Genomic DNA, 24205 nt, shown 5'->3' with positions numbered 1-24205 from the left:
AAATATCTTATGTTGGACACTCGTCACCGACGGGACGTCGTAAAAACATTTTTCATCTGTTGGTTACCATCATTATTATTATAATTGTTAACTTTGCACTTGTGTTTGTGACCCAAACGTAATTTAATATTAGTTCGTTTACTGTGGTGATGTGAATCCGGTTCGGCGATGTACGAGATGAAAAAAATATTTCGGTCGAAACGCGACCATATAATCGTGTGCTTTAGACGGCGGTGGGTCGCCCTGAGAGAGGAATGGTGATGGCGTAACATCGTGGTCGAGGGGTGGTGGTGTAATAGTACCGGTGACGCCGTCGCCTGCTGCACCACAGTCCGCATTGTAGAATATAGTACACATAATGTGTGGTGTCCCGTGACGTCATCCCGCAGAGCACATTGCACGAACTCGGTTATTTCCCCACAAAAGCACTCCGCGTTGCTTGCTTTCGGTACGCCACACTCATGATTTTTAATAAATAACATTGTTACTTATACGCCGAAAGTGCGGAAATCGAATTTACATGGTGTTATGGTCTCTCGCAAAGGCATTCATTGGAAGTTTTTGTAGCTTTGCGTTGAACTTCGACGTTGTTTCCTTGGCTGAATAACGTGAACCGGAAACCTCCGTTTGTCGTACGTGACGTTGTTTTCGCCTGAGATCGATCCCCGTGCAACGTTCAATTGTGTTGGTAGTAGACGAGTCACTCGCTTAGCTTACATTCAAAGTTCTCCACAGTGCACTGTAAAAGAATAGGTATTGTTTTTTATGGTAACTTCTCCGTTTTGCTTTTACCATCCCGCGAATAGACATCACATCCTTGCACAACAGTTGGCGGCCATTTTACATAATAAAGCTGACGGCCGTTGTGTTGTGTTAGCGGTGGCCAATAATGAAAATGGTCGACGACATGCGACTATTCCACGAAAACTCGACAAAAGTACCGCATTCGACCGATGAGCAATGTCTGCGCAGGGTAAACGAACGGTGTCTTGGATAAACCTCGTGGTTACTTGGAAATATCTTTTACACTGCACCTGTATAACGCACCCCCCTTTGATCATTATCGACCCTCGGTGTGTTCTAGTTATGTCTCGGCGCTAAATTGGAATCTCGTCAATGCGAAAAATTCTCATTTTAAGAACAGTGGAATAGTTTATTACATTTTTTCATTTATTTATTAAATTTTGCATTAGTAGGTCGGAAAGAACGTGACGATTTATAGTCATTTAGCTCAATGCAATCTATGGGAATATTTCGTTTAAATGAAATTTTAAATCTCATTCGGACGTATACACTAACATAGCAACACTTTTTAACACCATTGAGGTTTGGTTGGGTTGGGTTATTTTTTATTCTAAGAGGTTTTATGAATTATTCAAATGCATTACCTAGGATCTAATCACACACATAAGTTTTTATAAACAGAAACGACACCATTTTATTCACATATTGTGTTGCAGTTAATTTATGATCACATTTTCATTTCCAAATAATCAGAAAAACTGCACAATATTGGGTAATATATTTATGAAATGTGATGACTTTTATTAAACCATTTTTTTAGATTCAACGTTTTGCTTATTTAAATGAAATCCATTCTACGCATTAATGTAAAACGAAATAGAATTAAGATGCGTAGCGTATACGAAATTAAAAATATGATTGGTTTCATGATTCATGATTTCCTCTGAAGAATAATTCATTCGAAGAAACTGTCGAGAACAATTATTATTTTCAACAAATAATATAAGCTTGAATGTATCAATATATCGACTTTGTTTAAATTAGAGAAATATAGCTATAGTAACTGATTATGATTTCCTCAATTTATATTAATTTAATAAGAGGTTTGAGCCACGTTTCGTCGTAGGTAATTTAGTTGTTAAAAATTTGTGGAGATCAATGCAAAATATTTCTATAGCGAATCGCTGTTGATAAGGTATTTTTTGAATATAGGATCTAATTGTTTTGATCTTATGGCCTAGCGCAAGAACACCACGTTGACCTACCATTATAAACTAAATACGAATATTATTAAACATCGTTTATTATTATGAAAAATAGACACTAATTGTACGTTTTTATTGTTTGATTTTAATATTGCCTTACTGTAAAAGTCACATAAAAATCCTATTAAAAACATGGAAGATGAACAAATAAAACACAATTAAGTTCTGTTGAATTATTTTGATGTTAATGTTTGAAATTGTATTTATAAAAAAAAAATTAGTTATCCTTTTGCAGTTTCGATTTGAAATACGTTAAAATATTATTTATTTTTTTTGTATTTTATAGTTCAAAAATTTTACAATAGTTAAATATTTTTAATTTTAGCAAATATTTAGTTCCAGTCGCGTATTATTTGAAAATTAAAATTTATTTTGTTAATCGTATTTTGTAGATTGTTAGAAATAACATTCATATTTTATACAACAATTACAGTAATTTAATTCACATTATTAATTCATTCAAGTTTAACATTTTAATTGTTTATATAATAAATAAAACTTTAGTTTTATTTGAACTACTTGTAATTAGGCATAAATGCAGTTTAATTATTCAAAGAAAAGTTTGACTATACATAATAGAAATGATATTTCTATACATATTTAAATTACTAAATATATATTTATACTAAACATAACGAGAATGTAACTGTTTTATTCCATTTTTATAATAATGTATTTTATAGCTATAATTATTTACAAAATATATGGTTTAGAAAACATTTTTCGTTATATATTTTAGTGGATGAGTCACAATTTTTTACAAAACAGTTTTCATTTAATTTATTTTTTGGAATTAATATTGAAAAAAAAAATTTCAGTTGAACTGTGCGTTTTAAAAATATTTTTAGAGTTGATAACCTGGTGGTAAAGGGAATAAAGTATTTTTGTTTGTGATACATTGGTTATTTTTAATGTAAAAGCTTTTAACATAAATAGAATTTTACTTGATTTTGAGTGTCATTCTAAACAATTCTATTAAGTTGCAATTTTTATCTTCAATAATAAAGTTATAGGAAAATACATTGTGTTTTTGATTTTGTGGTGAGATACTTAAAGGTTTGGTGGGCGTAAAATATGTTTCAGTATTTCGAACCAATTTAATTAGATTGTTCCATGATATATTTATTATTATAATTGAGTTTGCCAAACCAATAGCATAAAATTTAAGATCAACAATATTTTTCTATAGAAAATATGTAGTCGAATACCAATTAATTGTGTAAGCTTTATACTTTATAGAATATAGCAAATAAACTATAAAAATTGAATTGACGTAGTTCTATTGTCTTGTAAAAATCTAACTACTGTACAAGGTGTTTATAAAATTAATTTAAAATCGTTAACTTAAGTAAACTTATGGCTAAATTTATGAAAGCTAATTATATTCATTCGTTTTTGTTCTTAGAGTATTAGTGTATTCATTTCGTATGTAATCTATTAATGCACTAGTAAAATTAATGTATGTCAATAATGACAATATCAATGCCGTTTTTAGTACTTTATATTTGTATAAGTTCTAATAAAAGTTAAACTCGTGTGCTCATATAATGTGGAAATAATCATCAATTTGGAATTTAGCTTGTTTTGAAATTAAACACTACACAATGTAGAGAAACAATTGTGTTTACGAAAAAAGCTTTGCGTATGGCATAGATTTTATGACTTACTAAAGAGCTTGTAAGCGTTAATGAAAAGTTTCAGATTTAAATGTCTTGTATTAAGTAAATAAGACGGTGTGGCCGAGTCGGTAACGCGGCAGTGCTTGGCGCGTACTGTCTCGGGTTCGAAACTCGGTCACGGGCGGCTTCATTTGCCGAATGATCTGTTCGGTAATTGGAGTCACCATCCCCCTCTCTCCGGCGACGGACTAACCACCCGCCACGGAGTATAAATGGTTAAGAAAACCTCCTCCTTTGGGAGAGGCCGCTATGTCCCTTAAATGAGCCGATAAAGCACTAAAAAAAAAAAAAAAATTTAAGTAAATGTTGCCTTGTGTCAAAACAATATCTCTCTGTTGTTATTTCTTTTTGAGGAAAGTAAAGAATTGTTAATCACATGTAAGTTGTAGTTTATGTGAACGTTGATTTTTGTTGCTATTACAAAAGTTTTATAATTATGATTTAAAGTATGTTGCAGTAAGCTTGAAATATTATTCGATTTAATACAAATAAATTTCTTAATTTAATATTGAATTGATACTGTTACATGAAAAAGTAAAAGTAATATAAAAATAATTTCTGAAACATTTTCAAAAAATTTTTCTTATGAAAAATACATATTACTTTTTGGTATACAAAGAACATTTATTATTTTCTCTATGCATTTTCTTTTTATAAAAAATCTGATATAATGTATGGAATACTTAAATAGATGTTTTCAAAGAACTCATTCTTTAACTTTCAAGTAGTTGTATATTTTTCCTATATATTTAATACTTATAAGTTCAAATATCCTATTGTTTACATTATTTATACTGAATAATTCTTAAAATTACAATGAAGTACAAATAAATCATTATACTTGGATGTGTATGTATGAATATGAGGATTTTTGTATAAGTAATCGAATAAATCTTTATGATATTTAAAAAAATGTGTTTAACAATATTCAATATACATACATATTTATGCTTGATATGTCGAGAAATATAAAATATCGTAAGCTCTCACAATAAATGCTGTTTTAAAATTTTAGTTTTCCATGTTTAGCAAATTAAATTAAATTAAAAATTTATTTATTGATTATAATCATATCGTTTTATAAAAGAGCATTATTTAAAAAATGTTTTATATTACAAATAGCAGATTTTTATAAGAGCGAATTCACTGTGAAGTGTTATATCATCTTAGATATTATTTTTTGTATTAGGCACTATATATTCCTTGTAACTTTAACCTAATTTATCCTTTTGTTTTTATGTTTAGTTTTTAAACAAAATTTTTTGTCGGTTATTTCTTTAAGTTTGAAATTTGCGCCCATCCAATTGTGAGAATCATTATTCTGATTACATGTTATTAGATAGGTATCATATTTTGCAAAATCGCATGTAGCCTTTGTACATTTTTTCGCCTCTCGTATATTTTTCAACACAATAAGTCTTTTATTTTTGGTCAGCACGCACGAAGGCTTCCATCGGCCGAATATTGTATTTCTCTGGTCATTAATTATGCGGTTCTCTGTTACCCTTCGAGTTGAGCCAAAAAGACGCTAGTGCTGGCCTATCCGGCCAAATACGGTGAACGAACCATATTTTTTCCTTGACATGGCAATAAATGTGAGAACACACACTTAAACAGAAAAAAGTCAATATTAATGATAAAATATGATCAGACTTTGAAAAATGTTGGACCGTTATTATACCAAAAGGGCTACAAGTTTACCTTCAAAACTTTTGAAACGATTAATCCTCGTAAAAAATATTAATTTTACTTTTAACCATTTAACGGTCTGGATTTTTATCATGCCTGTTGTCACGTACTTATCTATAGTACCTCACGCAAAAGTTCATAAAAAAAAACTTTTTGTTGGTTATTATCTTATGAAATTTTTAAGTTAATTTTTAAACTATATAAAAAACATAGCTAATATTAAATTTAATATAATTGTAATATTATTGTTCCCTGTTGATGGATTCTTGGGAGATAATCGAACTGTATCGGGAGTTAACCCGGATAAATTAAATAATATAAAGGATGAAGATGCTCCATTAATTTCGCCATTGCTTCATTAAGTGTCAAATTAATGATTAATGGGAAACATTATTACTCAATTCGTGTTAACGCAAAAATTTATCCCTAATTCATTTTTTAATCTTTTAATTAAACATGTTTTTCTGTTCTTAGTGTGTTAAGATTTAATATTTGTTCTACGCTAATTAAATTTAAAATAGTAAATGTTAAAATATAGTAATATAATATTTATCAAGTATTTCACATAAAGAAAATAATTGATTTTTTCTTGGTTAATACAACAAGTACGTGTGTACGCTCATTAAAAATAATATGTCAAATTAAAAAATAATTTTAACATGTTTTTAAAAATTGTTACATACTTCGTTAATTTCAAGCATTCATAATAAGTGTGCTAAAAATATTTGATTAATTCATGGCCTGTTTTTAAAATAATAATACAAATTATTATTATTATCAAGATATTATTAAGAAGAGAAAATATCAAGATGTTATTATGAATTATTAGATATGTATAAATAACTAACTTTTTATGAGCCTTTTGTAAATCTTAAATTTATTATGGAATAGTACTCTATTGAAATTACCTACATATAAATTTTAACCCAGTCTCAAAATTTAGTGTTCCAAATTTGTAGCATACTAATTTTTCCATATTAATTATGCTAAATAACTTTTAATATAAATTATAATAACTAAAATTAAAATATATATATTTTAATTTTACTTATAAAATTATATATAATTTATATATAAAAATTATAATTATATAATTTTATAAAAATGTCAAGGATATGTCAATGGCAGGTTCTATACCCCTAATTACTTTCCATTTGATCGCTACAGGTAATATTAGAGTGAATTTATCTGGATCCAAAGAAATGGTCATCTTTGTTTTATTCCTCATGTAAGGGTCATTAAATGAAATTTTCATAAAATAAAATCGTACAAATACTTCAATGGGTGTACTCATCCTAATCAATGTATCATCCATCCGCATAGATTATTAAAGGAATTAATATTAAATTCTAAATAGTTGAATATTTTCTTAGATTATTAACCCCCAGATAGTTATATTTTTTTCAAGACAAAAGTATGAAATGGAATTCCATCGTTAGGTAATGTAGGTCAACTTGAAAGGTTATTGTGTTGAGCAATAGAGATATAAGCTTTCAATTATAATAATTAGGTATATATTTTTAAATAATTTGAATTAATTTAATTAGTTTAATAGTTATTAAACTTACTTTCTCTAATAAGAAGAATACATAGTTATTTAAAAAGAATAAGTATCTTTGTAACTTAATTTTCTTAAACAATATACATTGACGTATAACTAGATATATTTATCATTATTTTTAACTATAAAAATTATTATTCCGTTTAGAATGTTTTTAAAAAATATATATACAGGTTACACGAAATTTAAAAAAAAATTTAATTGAAAATTATATCAATATTTTTGGTAATAAAACTTCTTATAAATAAAATCCAGGTTATCAATTTCATCGAAATAAAATTAGATTTCAATTAATTAATAAATATATTTTTTACAAACATTTTTTTTTGCCATTAAATTATTTGTTATTATTCCTAATCTTATTTTTTCGTCTTATTTGCCAAATATTTAGGATTGGTTAATTTAGTTTATGATGTACAATTGACTGTACAATTATTAATAACACGTTTATAAAATTGAAATTATTTTTTACATATAAGCGCATTTTAAAATTCAATGGCGTAAATAACTTATGTGCAAAAACACGTCTTTTAAGTTATCATATAACCTCGTATAGTCACTCTGAGAAATGTGAAATTTTTAAATATTTTTCTAAGACAACTCTTGGAAGCTTAACACCCAGTTTAGTGAAGTTAGTGTATGTGAAATTAAAAAATTGATTTCTCATTTAGTTTATTACGTTATTGCTATGTGATATCTATTAGAAGTATGTGATCTCTTATAAATACGCCATTGTTCCCTAAAGTATTATATTAAATAAAAAATATTTGGCATAAAATTTATTACCCCAATAATTATTTTTATTTACATTGATTTGCTTTTAAACTGATTACGAATATGCAAAAATAAAATTTCGGAAAAAATAGTCAAAAATGTAATATTTGAAGTTCACATATAACGCTTTTATTAAATCGCATTATTTCGTTAATTTACACGACTATTTAGAAATTATTCAGAGTTATAGTTTATGAGTTATAAATATTAATCTAAATCGTCGAAAGCAAAAACACAAATTTAATTAATGCAATGCATTACTGACGGAATTCTGATAACACCATTATGCAGTTGTGTGTAGTTGTTGAATCACTATACCTTTCACATACGAATAAAAGTATTATTTATTTGTAAAATCATATATATGAGCTTTGATAAATAACTTTCATTCATTAAATACTCACTGTATATGCTTATAAACTTTTGCATTAATTCCCTTATATATATATCCTAATTTTTACATGAGCGTAGCTTACAAATTTTGTTTGGGGGGACTGTTATAGTTTTAGTTGTTAAAGAGGTGGACAAGACCTTCTCATCCATTTAGACCTAAAGGACTATTGTAAGTATTTCCTATTGTGAGGATTGTAATTTTATACTATATTTTAAGTTTGACTAATGGGATTGATTAGGAAACTACATTAAGTTGCTTTAGTATTTATTCTTTACTTCCAAAAAAAATTTATTTATGATGATAAGCCCACTTTTAAAATAATTTGTTAAAAGTTTCATTTGGAATACAATTTTAATTAAAAAAAATATATAACGTGCTTACTATGGGGAAATTGCGTCATTTGGATATATTTCTAAAAGTAAATGTACGAGCTAAACAAAAGAACAGTGTAAAAATTTTTCAATTTTGATTTTCATAGGAAAAATATTAAAATTATTTGTTTAAATAACATTTTTAACATGTTTATACAAAACATCATAATAAATGGCTTATCATATAGGTAAAATATTTACTGTACATTTTTTTATACGACACTGGATTTCGAACTTTTGATTACTAATAGTAGTATTATTAGTACTATGTGACACACATTGTTTGAATCAATTAAAAAACATATTATCCAATTAGTTTTGTAATTACACTTGTTCTATTTGTATGTATACAAACATTATTGTACTGTTACGTTTTCACAGTATACATTAAAAATTTAAGATGAAATCGTTTTAGTTTGGTTTTATCTAACTAGAAATATATCAACAAACTCTTTATTTATTTGATAAAGTAATATTATAAGTATCCTAATATAATGATTAGATATACAGTGAGGTACCCTTCGGAGTCTTATCACAGAGTTGATAAGGTTTTAGATTTGGATAAAGTGGACGGATAAAATTGGATTAAATATGTCCAGGACAAAGTCATAACCTAATAAAAAAAGTCAATAATTGAAAATAATTTAGTATTTCAAAAACTTTATTATGTTTTTAACTGCTTTTGGATAGTATCTAAGATAAAATCAAAAAAATTAGACATAATAACATCCCTGTCTGTACCCCTTCAAGAAATCCATATTACATTATAGAACGCCCTTAGATAAATGTTAATGATCCGTCACTGGTAACGTCCAACGTGTTATTGTATAGGTAAATAGTATTGTTTTCTCTTGAAGAGTGATTAGAGAAAAATGATAATGAGATTCGAATGAAGGGAATTAAAATAATCAAATAAAATGATGAAGAACTTGTAAAAAAAAGAGAATGAAACTCGATACAAGATTGATTGATTGATTAATTCGTAAATTCATTTTTTGCCGTAAGGCAAATGCTAGTAATTTTTTTTTCTGTAAATTTTTTATAATAAATAACGAACGAATAGAGCTATCAACTACATTATGCTCATACGATTTAAAAAAATGGTTTATGGCTTAACGAAGTAAAGTTTGTAATTAATAAAAAAATTCTTAAGCTTAAAAAAGGCTAATATAATATATTATAATAACAATAAAAATTGTATAAAACTACGGGTTTTTATTAGGACTGGTGATAATAAGTAAATGAAGTTAACAGTTTTTCGGCGTGTAAAATAATGTTTGCACAGATGTGCATTTTTTGCTTTGTTATTCGCTTAGGCGTCGCACTTGTTGGTTCAGGTGTCCTGCGTAAATAATTTTTCCACAACTACCGCCGCCGGGCTTAATCGATTGGCGGATGACACATCAGTTTAGACAAAATTTGTCTACCTGTGTTCTATTATTTATGTAATTATTGTTACTAATGCATGTCATATATGACACATGTTTTTAAAAAATATTTCTATTTGAGCTGTTGTTTTTGTTTTCAAATTGAATTCAATACTAAGCTTCATCTAAAAAGTTTGATTCATGTCACAAACAATAACTTAAGAAAAACGTCAGCGAGATAACAACTACATAGCAATATTATTTGGTCTTTTACTATTTATAAATGAAATAAACGTTATATTGTATTGGATAAACAACAGTATGAATTAGAAGTTGAAATAATAATTTGAAAAATACTATCGAATAATAGTCAGTTTTACTTGCCATCTAAAAGGTAGCATATCACATTTTTCTCGTACTAGTACTTATTTATGGTAATTAAATTTAATTATTAAATTTAATTACATGGAAATATATTTTTAATTAATATCAAAATTTATTTAAAATTTAATTTGTATTATTTTGGGTTAACATTATTTCAAGTATCTTATAGTATTATATTAATTACGAATGAATTCGAATATTAAAAATGGTTAAGTTCCTGAAATTTTAATAATCCCATCCGATTGGTATTGGATAGAACTTGCATGCTGGGAAATATTCAAAAATAAATAATTTTATTTTTAAATTAAATATATTTTAAAGTTAATAGGATAAAATTTCACAAGTAAAAATGCAACATTAGGTCTTTAATTGAAATTCATTTTTGTTCTTAAAAAAATTAAATTTTTGGTTACTATTAAACTTAAAAACAGAATAGTGTCATTATTTTTTTCTTAAACATCTCTTTCATATAAATGTAAACAATAAACCATTGCAAACTTAAAACTTATTCAACACATGTGGAGACATATTTTAGTGCTATAATTGAGTTTATGCACGTTTCAGACTACACGAGAAATAATTTGTAATTCTTATGAAAATTAGAATAAATGCATAATAATCACATTCGCTTCAAAAATATATTTTTTTAATTTAATTTAATTTACTGTAGGTTAATTAAATTTAATTAAATTAAATTAAGTTAATTAATTAAAAATCTTCAAATAATTTATATTGATTGTCTTGAGTTAAATTAGGGTTTATATTAATTATTCTGCTTTATTTGAATTATACTGTAGTTAGCCAACTTTAATAAGGAAATATGTAACAAATATAAATTATCGTGTTAATCATATAAAAAATATATGATTTCTCATATATTAATATACAGGGTGTTCAGTAAATAAAAAAAAAGTTTCTATTGTTCTCATTCTTAATATCAATTGACCTGTTTCCTTATTTATTGAACACTCTGTATATTTCTATTATGATGTAAAGTTTATTTATTATTATTTTAATAAATTATTATTAAGTTATTTTTTAAATAATGAAAATAAAATATAATTCATAAAAATCATTTAAAATTTAACTTGAGTCTTAATAAAATGAAAGAGTAGTTAGAGAATTATTGTTTATTGTATGTATTCAAAATTACAATTAATTTTACTATTATTACAATTGTAATTACCTTTGAGTGTTTTAATAATGATATATATATATTTAATAATAATGATGTATAAATTTGATGAAGTCATTGTTTTCAGCTAAATATGTATTTGTACTTCATTGGAGCTTGTGTATATTTTTCCATCTTTTCTTGTTATACTATATATATAATTATTTTATAAACAAAATAGTAAAAATTATAACATAAATATAAATTAAAATATTAGTCTGAAATTTGTAAACTTGCCCAATAGTTAATTTAAATAAAAGCGTAAATTGTTTTAACACTTATCTGTTGGTAAGCTTGTGATACTCGCTGGTGGAGATATAGAATCAACTTATTTCAAATAACTTGTTTGTTTAGTAAAATTTCAAAGACAAAGTATATAGTCTATTTGAATCACATNACTTGTTTGTTTAGTAAAATTTCAAAGACAAAGTATATAGTCTATTTGAATCACATAATTTTACGAATAATTTCTAAAATTTAGAAAAATTATTTAAATTTTTTTATAGGCATTTTTTATATAAATCATTTAGGATGCATACATCTATTTAACATAATGTATCGTCAGTGTAGAATAAAGAAAGTATAACTAAAAATTAAAAAAAAATTTTTTTTAACTACATTGTTTAATATTTTTTCTAGAAGTAATTGTTACAACGATTGAACTCTTAGGCTGAAAAATTATAATTTTATTTAAAGTATCATTAAAATTATAGGTTTAAAAACAAAATTCAAAGAAAAAATAATTTATTTTTTGGTCGATGTTGTAGGTCCTCTGATTCTTTACCAACGATATACATGTTTTGTAAATACGGTGTGGTGGGTGAAGCATCGCATGGTAACTTGATAAGCCCTAATGCGTCTGGTACTCTAGTTTTTTATATCACTAAAGTATCCTATTAAATTTTACCCACGTTAGACAAACAAAGTAAATATTACATAATACTTTTGTTTAAAAACCACTGTAGTATTGTTTACGGTGCAAAAAAAAAAATCATCCTGTTAGTCGTAAAAAACGATTTTATAATAAAGTCTTCAGACTTTTAATTTTTTCTTAATAAAATATTTGGTTATTTAACAAGTTTTTTGTAATGTAGATAAAAAAATGGATGAGTTTACTGAAATGGTATAACAAATATTTATTTTATTTTTTGTACCCAAGTATTTTAATGTTAAATAACATTGAAATACTTGGTTCTATAGCAATTTTGACATATTTAGAAAAAACACTGAATACTTTATCATTGTTCACTAAACTTTTTTTTACAAAACTATTGTAATATAAATACATATAGTTGTTTTTCCTTTAAAACAATGATGTATTTGAGCAAAAAAAATTCACATTTCCGTGTAAGAATTCATTGAGAAATCAAAAAAGTGATTCTTTACTCAAAGAGGTTCTTTTTATGTGAATCTTTTAAAAATGCATAAGCTTTAGAACATACTCGAATAAAATATAGTTGAGTAATTAATAATTAGTTAAGTACACTATTAAGAAATGTGTCTGAATTATTTACTTATACTGGAAAGTTTTGATAAATAGTGATAAAAATGTTATATTTATGTACAAATTTTCAATAAATTATGTCACAATTACATTACTTTTGTGTAAAAGTAATTTGTATATTAAAAGTATCATACTGACGTATGAGAATTTTCGGATTATTTCTTATAGTGTAGTAAAATTTTTTTTTATTGAAATATTTGCATTTGTATGTAAAGAAAATCTATAGGTTATAAATAAAATAATACCTCTCAAATATAAGAGCCAATAGTTTATTTAAAACTACTATGAATAAGTTAAAAATTTATTTATAAAGCGAGTGTAATTTCGATAATTTCACAAATTAAATATTAAATTTTCTATTTACTTAATATCTACATTTGCTTATTACAGTTTATATTTGAAAGATATTATTTAAAAATTAGATATATTTAGTTAATTATCAAAATATTGACGTAAAAATTATTCTATGAAAAAATGTTTTAATATTTTGCAGTTCATTTTAATTTGATTTTTCTGAAGTTAAAAAGGGGTAACTATTATTATTATTATCCTTTGAATCGATAGTCAATTATTTTGCTATAAATTTTCAAATCAGTGCTCAAATACTACGGTGAAATTACCAATAATATAAAATCATCTAATTAAGTAAAGTATGCTCTAAGCCTTTTTAAAAAAAAAATAATATTGCTTTAAAATTGGAGTATTTATTCATGTTTAAGTATTTTCGTTGAAAATATTTGGTGAGTTAGCTTTATTTGGTTCAAAAGATTTATCATTAAAATATACGTGAATATAATTTATAACGAAATCAACATTTTAAGGTTTTTACATTTAGCATACTTTCGTACATCATCTATTTTAAAAACAGAAAAGCAATTATTACTTTTTGTAAATGCATACCAGAAAATGTTTGAAGTTATTCCATTAGAAAAATAATATAAAATTATTAAAACTTTCTTTATGTTTATTTATTTCATAACCTTCAATCGCTAATTTATCATAAAATTTTTATACGTTTGTACCATGTACAATCTGTCTTTTAACTACATAAAACCAATTGCTAAGAATATTATAATTGAGTATCATTTTTAATTGGAATTTCATTCTAGAATAAGAATAAATACATTTTTATTTCTTTATTAAATAGCATATTTTAAAACATCTTTTAGATGGTGCTGTAATAAATAATTAAAAAAATAATTTATTGAATGTAAAAAGTCAAAGTACAAAATTTAATTAAAATGTTGACATATTAGTAAAGGTAATTTTTTGTTTAACGCTTTCATAAATTTAAATAAAAGAAAATACAATTTCGTGAATATTACTACAGAAGAAAATTTCATTTTATCAAAATTCCATAAAAGTAAAATTAAATTAGTTAATACTTTTAAAAAATCTAATTTTTGAATTAGGTATATACAAAGTTAAAAAAAAAAATTTTCGCCTTATTGATCTTGAGTCAAGTTTTATCTAAATTTAATTCTTATTTCTTTAAGGGCTTATGTCGTTTCTTTTTAAATTCAACCATTCTAACTAGATGAATAAATGTTAAAATTATACTTTTTTAAATGTATATATGCTACTTAACTTTAAAAGTCATAATATTAAAACTTGATCTAATCATATTTTGATTGGCTTCAACATACATTGTTACTTTTTATGCAAAAACAAGCTAATTGTGGATAAAAATAAATCATTACAATAAAACGTAATTATTTAATTCGACTGACTTATTTTATTTTCAAATTAACCTAAGTTTTTTTGTTATTCTGTAATTTTGTATACAAACATATTCATAAAAAAAATAGTTTTATGGTAATTGCTAATAGCATTTTGTTCATGAGTAATATATTCTTGGATAATAGCGACGATAAATTCATCAAATAATGAACTGAGAGTATGTGATTAAATTTTACTGCAGTTAGTCAATGAAGTCGGAGAACAAAATAAATTCTTTAAACAAGATTTAATTAGTAGAGTCGTCTGAATAGCTTATAAACGGTTTGATAAAATGTTTATTTAAAAGTAATGTAGTGCATAAAACAACGATCTTGTACTAGTATAACGTAACCATTTGCAAGTGATGCGATGTTACAAGGAGTAAAACGTTTTTTCTTATTTAAGCGTTTGATTTACATAATTGAATTTCTATGACATTATGTATTTTCAAGTTTCATACTTGATGTTGATTTTAAGTGTTTGAATATAAATAAATGTGATAAATTTTTTCTATTGTACTTAAAAATATATCACTCAATTTGATATATTTCTTTTTTGATAACCAAACATATTTCAGTAACTTCAATTTTTCCGANTGTTAATATTATATTATTATTATATTTTGATAATAATTTACTTAAATCTGCAAGATTCGATTTATCGTTAAACACCAAATTTCTCTTAAAATAACATTTATTTCGAAAAAAATGTTTTGATTTTATTTAGTATTATTTATTTCTCGATTTATAAATAGTCAAGTATTTTTAAGCTTATCTTTTATCTTTTATAAGGATATCAATTTAATTTTTTTTAATGAAAACATATGTATATATTTTACTAGTTCATACGATAGAAAATCACTGGTATTTAACAATTTTTATACAACCAGTAGATCAGGAGTTATGAATATTTTTTTAACTCTGTGGAAGGAGTAGTACAGTAGAAAAATAAACAGTGATAAGTATAACATAGCCCTCAACCGACCTCTAGTCTACATTTAAAAATGTTAAAAACTCACGGAACACTGGTTCAAAAGTTGTTATCGACCAGTTATTAATTTAGTTGGATCATTTCCTATCGCATGGACTAGTTCAAAATATATGTGGCCATTTAAAAAATTAAAGTTTGAACCCTTATAAGAGATAACGGTTAGGTTTTTATCCAACTGTTAATTTAACCACTTATTAATTGAAAAATATATAATACGAAATAAAATAAAACATTTTTTTCTTCAATAGAACTATTATTCTAAAAAAAATTTAGTGGAATTTATTTGTATTTGTTGTTTAATGATGGTGAACATATAAAACATTAATGAGTTCTTATAAAAAAAACAAAATTAATTATCTAATGTACTGAAAGGTAAAAGGAAAACAAACAGTTTAAGCGTTGCTGAATAATCATTTACTCATCTCTTTATTTTCAAAAAAGAGAAAGAAAGACATATTTTTATTCCTTTTGTCAATTCAGTGAAAATGATAAAGTTGTTCTGTAATTTTTACTTTTTTTAAGTTAAAAATTACATTAAAATGATAAATTATTTATTATTAAAAATGGTGTCGTCTTAATAACTAAAAGTTTTTTAGTGGGTACACTTAGTTTCTTAAAATATAGCTTTTGAAGGAATATAGTTTGTTAATTTATAAATTTGTTTTGTTTCAGTTATTACTAAAGAGTAAAGTCGCTGACACAAACACACATCGAAAATGTCCCTGCTCAATGTTAAAGGTAAGTTCATGTGTTTACGAAAGAAGTTTTCCCAAAATAGAATACTTCATTCAAACTGTATTCACTCAATTAACCCTTTACATCCTCATCTAGATTCATCAACTTTATACAATGGTAGCGTTATAATCTCACAGATGCACAACATTGAATACTCAGTACACGTACATAAATAAAAATTACAAAATCTCGTTATCATTTTGCTCTTTGATCTTTCATAAGAGGCATGCAACGTAATAACATAGTACCTTTTAATATTATTATGTATACAACATTAAAAAAAAAAAAAATGTTCGAATTTTTACATAAATGTACTGGAAAACTCAGACAATATAATGGACATTTTTGATAAATAGTGATAAAAATGTTATATTTGTGTACGATCTTTCGAAACTTTATAAAAAAATTACGCTTCTTATGTGTAAAAGTAGTCACTCTATTTAAACTAGATTGGTATTGAGATCATCAATATTAATAATTTATTTTATGTTACAGTTAAAATGGCCCGGTACGTCGGAGACCAAGGTAAGTAAAATGGAATTGTGCATTGATCGATCGTAGATATTTTTTTATTTTTATAAAACGCGTCGCAGTATTATTACCCGACGTATCATACGCGGTACCACCAAAGTTTCCAGGGGTTGTTGCGCCTTTTATTTTTGTACATGTTGTTTTTCTGCTTTCGGCGTAAAACGAGATTGATGACCCGGAAACTTCTGCGATTTTAAGACTATTACGGGCTCAGATAAGCGATTTAACCGCGATTTACTTCTTTGCCGTCTTGCAATATAGGCACACTTTAAATGGTTACCTTCATTCCGGTGGATTACCTGGCCTGCCCCATGCAGTTCAGGAACACATCTGAAAGGCGTTCACAATTGATGCCGTACGTGTAAACGTTTGTTTTATTATTGCGTATGCAACTGCGCACCATTACCTATTCTCCGGCAAAAGGATTGTGACACAAACAGTGTCGACTAACATCCGCGAGGCATACCGTTAAATTCGGAGCGTCGTGGTAGAGGAGTAGGAGGGAATAAAGAGCGCAGTGTGAAAAACAACTGAACACCGTATTAAATTTTGTAGAATGTTTATTCGTTTCAAATTATTCAATGTTGTATTATAAATTTTCAAATCGAAGGGCGCTGAGAGTAGTCAATTTCACTACACCGGTGCGCGAGTGCTACGACGATATTAATACTCGTACAAACGGGTTTGATGTTTATTGATTAACGAGATGTTCTCGTTGTCGTAGTGTTATTAATTTAACCGTAAAATTGTTTTTTTTTTCAGTAACACAATTTAGTACTTACGCTACATTAAAGCTGCAGAACGTTAAGTGCACAACGGTCACGGTCAAAGGAGCCAATCCATGTTGGCAACAGGATTTTTTATTGTGAGTGAAATTTCCATTTATTTATAATAAAAGAAAATGATTAAAAAAATAACCGCGTTTAAACTACCATGTGTCGAACGGTATTTAAAATTTATAACGTTGCTCTAATATAGGCGATTTATTTTAGTACAAAGTGGATATTTATAAGTCGTGTATAACGACCTTTCTTAGATCCCTTCAGGGTTATTAGCTGTAATCAAATTATACTGCTTTACTTTGGAAACTTCATTTTTCTCTAAAATATATCATTATATGTATTACGAAGAAATATACAATAATTTTTTTAGACGTATTATATTTGGAACAGTGAACCTCCATTATATTATTTTCTTAACTAGATGTATTTTTAGTGTATTTGCATAGAAATTTTCATCTTATTTATGATAATTTATGCGTTTTAATTATGTCATACTCTATTATAATAAACGGTTTTAACAAATTTTTGTTTGATAAAATTTCTTGTTTTTTTTTTTTATTATCCATTTATATTAATAATTATAATGAATTAATTAATTACTTTTATCTCATAAATATTTCGTAGTATTATAAACGATGTAAGTAAAAACGATTTATGTTAAAGTTTCTGACTCTATTATATTTAATGAAGATTTGATATTCTACGTATAAAAAATTACACAATTTTACTGCTCCGTTCACAGTGCATTTTATAAAATTTTTGAGTAATTTTCATCACGAATAGGTAAAAGAAATAAAAAAAGGGAATATATTTTATTATAATATATTGTAGATTTATAATACTTTTTTTTTTTATAAAAGAATCGTTTATACAGATAAAAAAATTTAACAGTAAAAATTCTTTAATTAATTTATAGTATTATACACTTTATGTTAACCATTTATATTTTTTTATGTTTCAGTGAAACAAATGACGTGAATACAGGATTATTAGTGGAAGTATGGCGAAGAGGATTCCTACTGGATTATGCGATAGGTTATCATATGGTCAGCTTGCCGACTGTACGTTACTCCAACGAGGTAATCGATCATCCTTAGAAATACACCAGTCAGTAGTGTCATTCATTATAACCATTTATGATCTATTATATAATAAACTTATATACAGAAAGTAATATTCGTTATTAAATAGTTCATAGCTACATACAATTTTATTTAAGAGACCAACGGTGGAAATATAACGCTGAATTATGTATACATTAAAACATTTTAGCTAGTGGTAGACCTGTAGTAAGCTACATTATTTACAGAGTTAGTTTTATTTTTAAAATAGCTTACTAAAAGATGTAACGTATACTATCAATTTTTATCTTGAACACCAAATCAGTTATGTACTTCGTGTTTTCTACGAACATAGTGAAGGTATTATGAATAAATAATAATTTCTGTGGAAAACTAACAATAATATTGATGTATCTATTAGTATAAGTCTATGTACAACAGCATTGTTGAGTTCATATTTAATAAGCGTAGTGACAGCATCAACGCCAATATTCCTGGAAGTTATACAATTGATTAAGCAAGGGAAATTAGTTTCAGAATATGAAGTTGATTAATTTTGCGCAAAACCTAAAACAATGTTAACTAAATTGTTTAGTTTGTTTGTGCAATCGATTACCATCTAAGTTAACGTACATTTAAGACTCAACGTTAATATATATTTTTCGCATTATTAACTTCGATGCGAAGCTGAAAAGGTATTTTTGATATAATTTTAATAATGATGGATTGTTATCTATAAAAATTCTGATTTTCATTAGAAAATCAGAATTTTCTGATGAAAACTAAATGCAGAAGTTGCATAAACTTCCTGTAAAAATGAAACTAATTGATTAGTTTTAAATTAATTATTGATGTTTTTTTAAAAGAGCAGTTAAAACATTTTTTTTTTATTGTCTCTTATGTATTATCACTTTTTTAATAAAATTTAGAGATATATTAATAAATAATTAAATTAAAATAATTTATTAGTACTAATTCAATAATTTTTTAAAGATAATTGTTCAGTATTATAATAATAGTATTATAATATTTCAGTGCATTCAAATTGTTATTATAAAATTTCTAAGTTCATATATATTCTTTAAATATTTCTTGACTCTCTTAGAAAGTTTTATATTAAAAATATTGTTAATTGAATTTAGAACATTTTTAAACGGTACATAACTTTTTTTAAAAGGAATGATGATTAGGTTTAATTGCACTATGTTGAGTTAATAACACAGGAATGTTTACTTGACAATCTTAATTTTGTATGTATAATTAATTAAAGTTTTATTTTTTTATTTTTAATTATAAATTAAAATAATAACCGAATTTAACTACAACTTTACTAAGTTATTCAAATTTTTTATTACAAATAAAAATGTACTTTCAAATTAATAAATGAATGGCCTTTCATTTTAAACCCCACATTATTGCTATGTTTAGTTTTGCTTTTTATTTATACTTAAGTAATAATCTGTTAAAAACAAGATAGTCATAATATAATAATAAATAATAAAATACCAGTGAAATTTAATCAAGTGGGATCAGTATTAAGATGTTCTTAACTAAAATTTAAATAATTAGTTTTTTTATTATTTCCTTGAATTTGGTTTTACATCGTTAATTTCATCACACATAAGCCTGTAAAAATTTTGCATTTATTTTACATCTGATCTATTTCAATTGATTCGCTTGGTAGAATAAAAACTACATTATCGTTGAGCAAATGTGAAATAGTATTATTGTTATTTTTTTCTAAAATTCTTTTAACATTGTTAAAATAAACGTCGTTTACTTTGTTTGTGTAGGATGGCGAAGGAGAGTGGGTGTCTTTGGACGCTGAACTCGAAATGAGTGATGGTGTAGTATGTGGTACAAGATGCCCGACAGGTCATTTTTTGCTAATAGACGCCAGATTCGAATTACCTTTTGGTAAGTACCACACTCATACTTAAATAAAGGTATTCACTTTTATTTTTATGTATTTGTTATTTTTTCACAAATTTATGCTAACTTCCATAAAAAAATGTTGCAATCTATTAATTAATAATTGTGTATTTAACACATTGTTGTGATTACACAAGTTTATTATAATGTAATTGATTCACGTGAACAATGAACCTGAATGTCAATGATGTTTAAGTTTATCGTGGATTTTATAGGCCCTTACGATCCACCGACCGGTTGGAAAGAGATCTTAGGAGAGCTGAATAGTTCCACTACAGCCCCACCGAGCGCCAGTGCATCTGGAGGTACAATAATGAAAAATAATATTAACAATTCACTAACACGTCTCGCACGTCTGTCTGGGCTTTATTGAAGGCATGATGGTTCTTTTACTAATATTCTATTTCTGACACTTGAAACCCTCTTTTATTATATCATCATTATATTACACTTTCGAGTGAATTAATATCATGCTGATTTTGCCATTTATAAATATGTTAAAATCATTTGTTACATTACCTATGTATGTGTTTTTTTATATTTATTTTTATCAGACTTTTTGAAACAGTTTATTTATCATATAAAGGAAACTTATATATAACTATTAAATCAAAAATAGTTATAGAAAACGCATTTATTTTTTCTATTAGCTGGTTATTTTTTATTTAAAAATATTTTCATAGTAAATATTTAAATTGTTCATAGATGGCAAAACCCTTACGGTCGTGCACGTATCTCGTGTTTTTTACTACTATTAATTCTTCTAAACCTCTTCATCTAACTTATTTAAACAAATATATATTTGTATTACATTACTGGACTTCTATCAGTTTTATTTATTCTTACTTATTTGTTTATTTTTATCATTATCCTTTTAATATGAGAATATGAAAGCTACACATTTTACATTTTATTCATACATTGTAAATACCATTTTTATAATACTTTTTCTCACTCTTTTCACTATATATATATATATTTCAGCTATACGTAACATAACAGTGTTTTTTAGTTTTATCAATGCATAGTACTTTTTATTTATTTCATACTTCATATATACTTGCATATAGTTTTTTCATTTTTCTATTGCCATCATTTGATACTTGCTGCTTAATCAATAACTAATAAAAAATCAGTTTTATCCTCTCATTTGGCCTGGTATAAATGCTTGCTGACGCAGCATATACATGTATACCTATTATTTTCCATAAATGTATGGTTATCCTTAACTACGTTTAACTAACGAAAGCTTTAGAGTACACTTATATTATCATCTTTTATTGATTTTTGACTAATCACAAATAAATAATAGTTTTTAATCAATTTGTTAGAGTGTATAAACTTCAATATAGTTTTATATCAAGGCCTCTTTTTTACAAGAAGACCAAACACATTCGAATTTTATACAAAAACATTTATTTGAGTTAAAACTTTCATAATAGCATTAACGAATCTATTTTATTTATTTTTTCTCATCATTTTTAGTTATTATTTTTTTTTTTTTGGAAGCAAAATATTAAGAGAAATAATTCAGTTCACTTATATAAATATACATGCTCAAAGTCATAAAATATTTATTGTGACAACGGCAAAATACATTGAGAGAAACTAAAAATTTCTATCGCTTTGCGTTGAAAAACTAATTTATTGTTTAAAAAAGCATTCTTACTAAATTACTTTATCGAGCTTTTTATTCGCTCGTGTTAAAGTCCCACACGCTACTCTGTGCGAAAATATAACACTGAACAAGTACAAACTGATTCACCGATTCCTAAAATGGCTTATCATTTCATGGATTTTTATTTTTCTTCACTTTTTTTATCGCCTTAAGCACGTCATCTAATTATACGTACAACAATAATTTTGTTATGCGCGTCAGTATGTATGTGTGCGTGTGTTGGTACATTGTAAAAAAGGGTATACAATGTATTATAAAACAACCTATAGTCTAGAGGTAATACACAAGTAAACGTACAAAGCTTTTATAAATGCATTATACTACTAAAATAAACAACTAAGTTCGGCGTCAATGTGGCGTTAACGGTTGTCGAAAATGACGCCAACACTTCCAAAATTGTTGAGACTCGATTCATTTATTTGCGATAGTTGGAACTTTGAATCATTACTATTATTAAACTAACCACTTTAAAGCGAACTTTCAATAGCTTAGCGTTAAAATTCTAGTATAGATGGATTTTTTTAACCGTTTTTTCTCAATTGCTTCTATATAAATGTGCAAACAATTCTAGCCGAAGCAATAAAATGTTATCATCAATCAGAAAATTATTTCTTACAAAAACTATATTACTAGAAATGTATTCTATTATAAATTTTAGTAACAACATGTGTCCTCGAACAGTAAAAGTATTAAAAATAATTTTAGTAAATTTTATAGTCCAATTTTTTTATATATTCATAAGTTAAAAATGGTAGTCACGTACTTAATAATTTTTAAATTCATAATTAAAATAAAGTAATTAATGCGCTTATATATTCTAAATTCCATTAATTAAGTTATAAACCTTGCAACACACATTTTTTTTCAACTTAATTAGTGAAAAAAAAAACAATTTTTTTTAATTAAAAACTATAGTAAATACTTGACAATTATTAAAAAAAAATTCCATTGAGGTTATATAATTTAATAATAGAGTTCACTTTAATAGAGTTGTATTTACTTAGAATAAAATGAATTAAATCAATTTTTATGTTTGTTACAAATGGGTAGCTATGAATATTGTAAGGTTAAATATCTATTATTTTATTTAGTATTTATTAGTAATCACTTGTGATTTCTTAAAAAACTAGCGAATGTAAACTTCATTAATCTAAAGAATAAATCTAAGTATTTTTTGAAGTAATAATTAAGTTATAATTTTCATTTTTAATTAATGAAAAATACATAATAATTAAAATTAAGTAAAGAAATAAAATATAAAAACAAAATTTTCACGCTTCAAGTTGTTACGTTAAAATTCAGTAAATTAATAAGTGTATTTTAATATAATTGAAATTGTGAAAGGGAAAATAGCTGTTACGTCATTTTTATTATACGACTTCTATGTACCTAAATGTTTGTATTCCTACAACATTTTTCTTTCTGGAATTAGATTTAACTTCATTAGCATTGAAGTATTATGCAAACTCGTGACAGGTCTTTAAAACGAACCATAGTGAGTTCTAGTCCGGCTTTAAAAGATGTCCCTTTTTTTGATGTACCGGTCGATCCATCAAAGTGGATGCTTTCATTTGTATATCGTTCGTCTAAAACAGCGAATTACTGAAAGATTTTTATATTTCCATTGGTCCGTGTCGAATAATAATTACTTTTTAAATAATCTTCTACTTGACCTTGTCTTATATGCAGCGCGTACGTGCTATGCAAACAAAATAGGTCAAGTAAAAAGGTTTTTTATTTTGTTAACCTAGAGACCCTAACATTGCTCTTATAAATCTGATCATACCATATATTTCAGTAAAAGTTTTTGATCCGACATCGCCATTGTATGACGGCAGTCAAGTATTGACAGTTTGTGAAAGGATGAGAAA

The 24205-nt window shown here is 25.7% G+C and overlaps 1 protein-coding gene across 11 annotated transcripts in view; it reads left to right on the top strand.

Moving 5' to 3' along the window:
• LOC126901406 (protein unc-13 homolog A) overlaps nucleotides 1-24205 on the top strand; it is a 114438-nt gene that overhangs the window by 1428 nt on the left and 88805 nt on the right. For 6 of the 11 annotated variants that reach the window (XM_050677827.1, XM_050677826.1, XM_050677823.1 and 3 more), the window contains exons 2-7: nucleotides 16288-16353; nucleotides 16846-16875; nucleotides 17644-17746; nucleotides 18625-18742; nucleotides 20518-20641; nucleotides 20872-20961. In XM_050677827.1, the coding sequence (XP_050533784.1) occupies nucleotides 16332-16353; nucleotides 16846-16875; nucleotides 17644-17746; nucleotides 18625-18742; nucleotides 20518-20641; nucleotides 20872-20961 (487 nt within the window). In that variant the 5' untranslated portion in view covers nucleotides 16288-16331. Of the gene's footprint in view, nucleotides 1-10084; nucleotides 10239-16287; nucleotides 16354-16845; nucleotides 16876-17643; nucleotides 17747-18624; nucleotides 18743-20517; nucleotides 20642-20871; nucleotides 20962-24205 lie in introns of those variants that run through there. The other 5 variants (XM_050677829.1, XM_050677828.1, XM_050677825.1 and 2 more) reach the window with 2 other exon arrangements.

The sequence above is a fragment of the Daktulosphaira vitifoliae genome, unplaced genomic scaffold (assembly GCF_025091365.1).
Source record: "Daktulosphaira vitifoliae isolate Bord-2020 unplaced genomic scaffold, ASM2509136v1 Scaffold_3, whole genome shotgun sequence".
Classification (NCBI taxonomy): domain Eukaryota; kingdom Metazoa; phylum Arthropoda; class Insecta; order Hemiptera; family Phylloxeridae; genus Daktulosphaira; species Daktulosphaira vitifoliae.
This window is presented reverse-complemented; position numbering and strand designations above follow the sequence as displayed.